General features: G+C 36.2%; 1 protein-coding gene across 1 annotated transcript; it reads left to right on the plus strand.

Moving 5' to 3' along the window:
- Nucleotides 1-8,640, plus strand: LOC129253418 (uncharacterized). The gene is made up of 4 exons (XM_054891783.1): nt 1-127; nt 187-376; nt 494-704; nt 8,405-8,640. The coding sequence occupies exons 1-4, from the start codon at nt 124-126 to the stop codon at nt 8,528-8,530; spliced, it is 531 nt and encodes a 176-aa protein (XP_054747758.1). The 5' UTR covers nt 1-123; the 3' UTR covers nt 8,531-8,640.
- Nucleotides 8,641-8,856: the final 216 nt, after the last annotated feature.

Below are 8,856 nucleotides of genomic sequence, written 5' to 3' on the forward strand. Positions count from 1 at the left end.
TTTTACTTTTTCGTTATCTGTATTTTTACAGAAGTGCCATTTTTTGTTTTTCTTTCAAAGAGGAGAAATTGATTTTTTTACTGCGTGTTTCCACACATTTATAGCTGGAAAGGGATATCAAATATGGGTAATTAAAGTGCAAATGTTTCCAAAACTAGCTAACGCTGACGTCAATCATATTTTCAGATTCATATGGTAACGAGTTCGTACATGAAAAGAAAATTCCGGCCGTGTTTCCAAAAGCCTTAGAACCGTATGATACAAAACCAATTGAAAATGATTTCGGTTTAACAAGCACTGAAGTATTGTCACTTAAAGCTGGTTGGGCAATGATAAAGAAGAAGCAGCATCAAGCTTCGCTCAGCACTTATGTAAAGTATGTAAATGAAGCGTTTACCGTTTAGGCGGCTTTCTACTGTGACGGCTAATTTTCATCGTTGCATTTATGTTTTGCGATTAAGCAAAAATAATTTTAATTATTTTTCAATTTCAGTCTCTTCACTGAACATTATGATCTCTATGAATTGTTTCGTGATCCTCAAGGTCACCTGAATGTCCAATTAGCCGCCTTACATCAGAAAATGGTGCTCCACGTTTTTCAGTTGGTCATAGAACATTTGAATGATGCACGCTTTGTTAGGTCGTTGCTCAAGGATGTAGCGTCCAAACATAAAAAAGTCCCAGTCTCGAATTATCAATGGCAGGTAAGGAGGAACAGAGTGGTGTGTAGAAACGTTTGTATGTGCGGGTTATATGTTTCTATCAGTGGAGGAAGTGCAACGAAGTTGGTTTAATAGAATATTAGCAAATACAGGGCACAGGCAATCGAAAGAGTGATGAACAGCGAAATATCAAATAAGTAGGCCTAGAAATCATTGCATCATTGTACAGCATCTACTTCAGATACGATTGAGGTTGTAAAAGCAATTGTCGAAAAGGTTATTAATGGCTAAGTGGAACCAAAGGATAGCGTTTGGTTGCCGTGTTAGATGTTAAAAACGCCTTCAACAGTGCTAGTTAGATGGAAATATTCCAAATTCTCTACATATTATAAGTGTGTAGCTATCTACAGAGAATAAATAACCTCCAGCTATCTGCCCGAAGGAGTGTTGCGGTACGATAGCGATCTTAGAGCTACCGACTATAAAGTCACAGCTGGTGTGCCACAGGAAGGGCCCTTGCTAGGACCGCTACTGTGGAATATCATGTACGATAGTATTTTATGGTTCAAAGTAAACAAGGGGGCATCACTTATTGGTTTTGCGGACGATGTATCAGTCGTTGTGACTGCGAAAACGCTAACGTAAGTAGTAAACATTATGCAACATACTATAGAAATGGCTCAGGAATGTCTTGCCCATAAGAGAGAGGCCGTACTCATCAGCAGCCGTAGGAAGGTAGAAAAGATGGAGCTCAGAGTTGGTAACAATGTCATTGAGTTCCAGCCATATGTGAAGTATCTAGGCATCATGGATGTTTTAAAGCGTAATTTCACCACTTTGGACATGAAGAGGTTTCATATAGTAAGCAGTGCGAACCAGCGTTCGACGAAAATGCGGAACATGTGCAATTCGTATGCCTCCGCTGCGAAAGACTTAAGGAAATACTAGAAGCTGTAGCGTCACGCCCGCAGATTTAGAGTTATTGACGCTGAAGCGAAGGTGGCTGTCGGACGTCAAGAAAGCGTGTAAGCCAACAAAGGCGTAGATGCAGGCAAACTGACGATATCGGACTTGGAAATTTACGTTTCTATGGCGGATGAGTATTAATATAACAAATGGTGAAACGAATTCATAAGGTGATCCAAGATCAGATCGTTAAACGGCTCTAATCGATTTTAAAGGAATCAGCTGATTGGCCTGATGTGACAGCGGTTTGTTTACGCAAAAACTCAACACAATCCTAATCATGTTGCTTCGTTCCCGTCTGAACAACGACTGAATGGGTGAGAGTTTGTGAAATGAGCGGCAAAATTCTGTTGCGAATACCCGTTGACGTGGCAGCCGAAGTTGCGCGCACAATTTTGTTTTTAACCATAGCAGATTGGCCAAACCTGGTAATCTATCATCCTCGGATACGCCAGGCATGACCCTCTCCTGAAAGCAGTGTGTGGTAACAAGCAGATATTGCTTTCGAGGCATTGCATCGACGAAATACATAACGGTAGTATCGGGAGCGATCGGTACTTGGCCTGTTTGAGATTTAGTTCGGGTTAAAGTCCCACATTGACGGACTAGGCTGTTGATGCTTCTTCCCTGTACATAATCAAAAATCAACAGGACATTTTTAAAATTTGCTACGCCTGCTTATTCCGGCTTTTTTTAATTAGTGGAATTTTGAATAAATTTTCTTTCTGTTTTCAAAATGTAATAGTGATAAAATATGTGCCTTGGTAATAGAAAATAACTGCTACATTTGATTAATGCAGAGTGAAAGTTATCGTTTCAAAGTAAAAAAAAAACAGTGCTTCAATTTGTAATGTAAGGAAGCGTGCTGACCACCTCCATGACGTTTCGTGATTCTACCAGTATCATTGTAACGAGTAATGGTGCGATAAGCAAAAACTTTATTTACTTTAAGGTGCTCGAGCTCACGAACAATCGCTCACGAACACTACTGCGTTTGGAATCCATTACAGATTTTCCTTTTCCGCGTTTACTCTCTGCAAAATGCTTCCGCGCGCTTATAAACAATACTCTGGACTACCATTTAGCCAACAAACAGACAGCTCTGCACGAAATGACCATTTAAACCTTAAGCTACATATGACGTGGTTATTCTCAAAGCATTCACTATTAAATAGTACTGCATTATATCCGAACAATGGATTGGATTGATAATTCTTTAAGTGTTGAGCTGGTTTAGATAAATAATCCTTTAGATAGTCTTTCTCGAATTCTCCATCTCATTTGCATTAATGTGAATTTACATTTTTTATAATAGAATGCGGATACCCTCTGTCTATCTCTGGTCTACAACATGTACCCCTTATCTTTCTTATAGAGTTTTATGTGTTTAATGACTTTTATTCTGATAATGTGACTATTAGTTTTTGTTGTAGAAATTTTGATTTTAATATAACTAATTTAGCAGTTGACATGCTAGATTGGGATTCTTTATTTACTGCGGTTGAAGTTGTCAATTGTAACGACATTTTCAGGCATAAGATAAATGATATCGGTAAAAATAATATGCCCGTGATAAAAAAGACTAGTTATAGAGTACCTTGGCATACCAAGGAACTGAGAAAACTGAAAAAATTTCAGAAATAAATATTTCAAAAAGTTTAAGTTTTCACATTCCATCACTCATAAAGATAAATACTTACATTTTTCCAGAGAACTTAAATTTTTGTATAGGAATTCAAGGCGAAACTATATTCTTAAGTTCGAAGCGGACATAAAATTAAATCCTAGTTCCTTTTTGGCGATATTTTAAATCCAGAAAATCATGCTCAAGTATTCCTTCTGTTGTCTACTACATATAATGAAACTCAAGCAAATTCTTCTATGGATGCTGCTAATCTTTTTGAAGATTTCTTCTGTTCAAATTTTCAAAACGACTTGGATTCATGGGTGTCATGCGAACATTAATTCCTCAATCAATATTGGTTCGCTAACCTTAATGCTTTCTGATGTTGATGGTAGAATTCGGGAACTGAAAACATCAACAAAATCTGATCTAGATGGGCTATCTTAACATCCTCTTAAAAACTGCTCTGCAATCGCCTATCTACTTTTATTAATGTTGAACAAATTCCTTGAACGGGGAGCGTTCATAGATGCCTGGAAAGTAACAACCCTCAATCCAGTATTCAAGAGTGGCAATAAAAACAATCTCGCCAATTATAGACCCATTACCAAATTATCAACGGTTTCAAAATTATTTGAGCATATGGTGAAAGAAAAATTTTATGCTGCAGTTAATCGTTAAATTTCTGCAGCCCAACACGGTTTCATGGAAGGTAGATCCACTGTTTTAAATCTTGCAGTATTTTCTGAATATTGTGTATCTGCTTTTCAATGAAAAAGTGCAAGTTGACACTGTGTCCACAAATTTTTCAGGAATATTTCATAAGATTAATCATAGGGTTTTAATATCTATAGGATTTGCATCCACTCATTTAAAATGGATTAAGTCCTATCTCCTATCTCGGAAATTTGTGTTAATGTTGATGGTGCGTCATCTATTTCTTTGAATGCGTCCTCTGTGTATGCCAGGGAAGTATACTGGGTCCCCTACTTTTTATAACTTTCGTTAATGACATTTCTCGTTGTTGTAATAACGCAAACTTTCTTTTGTGTGTTGATGATTTAAAGATATACCCGGGGATCTCAAGTACAGTGGACTGTTTAAAACTTCAATCCGATTTAGATGACGTCGTTGCTTGGTGTAAAAGAAATAAGTTAGATTTAAATAAGTAAGTGCTTTTAGGTTTCTTATTCTAAATCTTGTTCTCTTATACCCACTTACTACCCCATTGGTGGTCCTAGTTTATCCAATCGAAGTGAAATTATTGATATTGGTGTGGTATTTGACTCTAAATTCCTTTTTCAAAGACATATAAATTACACCATTTCAAAGTCATACTCCGTATTTGCTTTTATACGACGTTTTAGTTCGGTCTTCGTCGATCCACATATTCTAAAGTTGTTATATACATACATACGACTATGGAGCGTTCGAAGTTGGAATACGCCGTCTTTATTTGGAGACCATATTCTGCTTGTCATATTAGTGGGCTTGGCCATATCCAGAAAGCTTTTGTGCGTTATGCTTTGCGTTCTTTGAATTTTACTGATTCTATTTGATTCTATAAAAGTCGATACTTGTTTATTATTCTAAAAACACTAGATATAAGAAGGACTATTCTCTCCATCACTTTCCTCTTCGATTTGATAAGTGGGTGGATTGATTCCCTATCGCTACTCGAGTAAATTAATTTCAAGATTACGAAATCATAATTTTTTCTATTAGGGATGGTGAGCACTAATTATGCTTCCAATGCTACGATTTCTAGACTTTCGAGAGAATTTAATTCGCTTTCAAATCCTATGAGAAATTTTATACTGCATACGTCGAGAACGAATTCACAGAAAATTTGCTTTGGTTCGTATGCATTGTCTACTCATAAATTATACTCAGTTAAAAATGGAAAAAAAGTTTTTTCTATTAGCAGGCAATGGCAAACCTGCAAGTGTATTTTTGCCATGAAAAATCTTCTCATCAAAAATATCTGCCGTTCGAAGTCGGTTTGAAACTGTAGGTCCCTCCATTTGTGGAACAACATCAAGACGCACAGCACATATAGGAGATGAGCTCTTCGGCCAAACACCCAAAACGGGTGTACGCGCCAATTATATATACAGTCTACTCTTGTTAATTCGAAAATCGAGGGACTCTTAAAATATTACGAATTATCGAGTGTTTGAAATATTAAATGTTTCGAAATTTTTGAGAGAAGATAAATAAAACTTCGAATTATCAAGTGTTTTTATTTAACTACTAATGCTTTATGTATTCATAATGTGAATTAATCTTTGAAAGGAACTCATTTGCTTCTTTCTTCACATTACTGCTGTTCAGACTTTTCAATAATTTTTTTAAGTAGAAAAAGTGCCTGATATGCTGTTTCATCAGTTTCGTTTTATAGACAAAAGCTTTGTAAGTTATCGAATGAGGCTCTTGCTACCTTAGCTGACACGTCTGCCAAAGGTTCTGATGTATCGTCTTCATCTTCATAGTTGCTCTTTTCATTCGTATCTGTCGCAGATAAAATTTCGCCATCGGTTAGTGATCCTGAGACAGCAAAATCTTCATCCACGGAACATAGTCAAAAATACCCACACCGCTGATTTCAACTACTGGCACCATTGATGGTTGGTTCTTCATCAGCCATAATTATTTGCGAATTGTCCTGATCTTCTTTTGCAACATCGCTTTTCTTCTCACCTCCTTCTACTTTTCCAATTAAGGGGGTATTCTGGTCTAGACGCCTTAATTTTAGGTATTTTTAAAACTAAGATAAAAAAAAATGGAAAACATTTTTACTATCCATTTTTTTATGATTTTTATTAATATTGGAAAAGTATATTATAAAAAAAAAATTTAATAAAAAAAAATTAAAAAAGTCGTGGAGTTACAGGCCCGCGGAGTGGGGGCTACATAAAAAACGGCGCTCCATGATCGGAAACGGTGTAGTGATCTAAAACAAACTAAAAAAATTCTTCATTAGTTAGGATGTCGCTATCGGATTACGCCAAATCAAAGAAAGAAATTCACGAAATGGCGCCAACTTGAAAAAAAAAATTTTTTACCCTCTTTTTTTTACCTTCTCAAATTTTTTAAAAATACTTAATCCGAGACAGGCGCGATAGACAGATGTATATTAAAAAATTCTGATCAAACTTCAAAGCGATCGGTCAAGTAGAACTTGAGATATCATGACGACCATCTCAAAAAATATAGTTTCGAGAAAATCGCGTTTGAAGTTTGAGCAATTTTGAAAAAACCGTTAGGGCATATTTTTGAAGGTCTAAACTTTGAAAATATGCAAAAAAAGTAGATTTTTTCAAATTTCAGAATACCCCCTTAATTTCTTCTTTTCAGCAATCGTCAAACATTTATACTTTTTAGGACTCATATTTAATCTGTATACCAACGAAGCGCTTCGTGCGGAAGCGTGCGTTAAAATGAGCCTAAGTTTTATGCGTAACACGCAACCAAGCACAGTAAAGGTATTTTCGGGGGAGTCCTAAAATTCAAAACTCGTACTAACACGCCAAGAAACTTTCTAAATTTTAATTGTCGAGTGCTTGACCATTTGAGTTTTAATTACCGAGTGCATAAAAATGTGTGGACATAATTCGAAGTATTAAGAGATTTTGTAGGGGACTCGTGATAACTTTGAATTAATGAGAGGTGCGAAATATGGCAGGTTTGAATTAACGAGAGTCGAATATATATAATATATTATATATTACAATGGAGTGGGGAGCTAAGGAAAATCGCTTTGCAGTGATTGCGTTACAAAAGTGTGGTAAAAGTGCAAGTGAGATTTACGAATCGCTGCAAAAACTTAATATTGCGGGAATGTTTGTTTACCGCATGATCAAACGTTTTCCCCAAATGTCTGAAGTAACAGCCAGAAAGAGAAGAGGTAACTCTCCCTGGCTTCGAACCAGTGCAGCCACAAAAGCCGTGTGAGAAAAAAGCAGCAATCACATCAGAAAGTAGAAAAGCATGTCCAGGGAAATTAATGTATCGACCAGATCCACGTCAAGACTAATTGGAGATGATCTCCACAAGGAAGCCCCCCGTCGCTGGTCAACTGGTCACCTTAGGACAACGCGCTTGAAGAAAATTAGACTCGACAGATGCAAGCAGCTTCCTCGGTGGCTCGCGGTCAACGGCGATGAAAATATTCTTTTTACAAATGAGAAAATTTCCACTATTGAAGAAGTTTTTATTAAGCAAAACGACAAAATCTATGCTAAAGACGCAAAGCATGTTGTTCCCATGGTTCAGCATGGCCACCATGTACCAGCTTCCATAATGGTTTCGTGGAGTGTGTCTTGTAAAGGCGTTACCTCTCTTCATTTTTGCGAAAAAGTGGTTAAGAGGAGGATGGCTTAGAAGGCAATGTGAAGCAGTTCAGCAGTACTCTCTTCAATAGAGAGCGTTGGATCTTTCAGCAAGATTCCGCTCCCGCCCATAAAGCCAAAACCACCCGGCAGTAGCTAAAAAACAATATTCCTGAGTTCATAGTCGCTGAAGATTGGCCGTCTGGAAGTCCAGATCTGAGTCCATTGGACAACAGTTTGTGGTCAGCATTGGAGAGCATAGCCTGTCGAAGGCCTCACAGAAATTTGAAGAGTCTCAAACAATCATTGGTCCGAGCATCCATGGAAACCGTGCGTGAGCAAACAGCTGAATGGCCTAACCGTTTGATGGATTGTGTAAAAGCAAATGGTTACCATTTCGAATGAAAATTAAACTTTTTTGTAATATATCATGTAAATATTTTGTAATATTATTAATATGTAAATAAAATTAACTTCATTAAAAATCTTATAATTTCACATCTATAACGGACCTAACTTGTAACAGAATTTATGGCAGAACTATGTAGATTCATTGTAAATAATATAAAATAGGTTTAGTTTTGTAATCTGAAATGTATATTTATTTAGTTAAGAAATCGAATCTGTATGATCACTTTTAATTCGAAATCGAATAGGCTTAATAAAGAAGAAGAATAAGGTATCTATGTAATGCAAGATAAACTGAGTGCTATGTTGTCGAGTCAGTTAGCTGGGCAAAGGGTGCTCCACAAATACTATAGAAACTCATAACTAACTAATTAAATATATGCTAAAAAAATTTCTTTTTTCCTATACTTCAGCTGTACACAAATCAAGTGAAACGATATTTCGTGGACACATTGAGTAATTTTAGTTCCCCATCTTATGTTCAAGCACTGGATAAACTTGTGGACACTATCTGCTACTTCAATGCGATAGATAATTAACAAGAAAAGGATGAGTGCCGTGGAATGTATTTTGTAAATAAAAATCAACAAATGATTATACATACTGTATTTAATATAAAAAACTTTAGCCAGTAATAACACCAAATATCTTTCAATTGTAATGATTATGCATAAACGTATTGATATGCAAATGATATGAGATTGATTATCATTCGAAAGCAAACACTTTTTATCATCTTATGCCTTGCAATTAATTGATTTATTAATCAACAACTAGGATGCTTCCAGACTATAAGATAGATAGAGACAAACAAAGACCCTATGACAAGAGTCGTATAAGTAACTTTTTAACAGTAACGTAAGAA

The sequence above is a fragment of the Anastrepha obliqua genome, chromosome 1 (assembly GCF_027943255.1).
Source record: "Anastrepha obliqua isolate idAnaObli1 chromosome 1, idAnaObli1_1.0, whole genome shotgun sequence".
Classification (NCBI taxonomy): Eukaryota; Metazoa; Arthropoda; class Insecta; order Diptera; family Tephritidae; genus Anastrepha; species Anastrepha obliqua.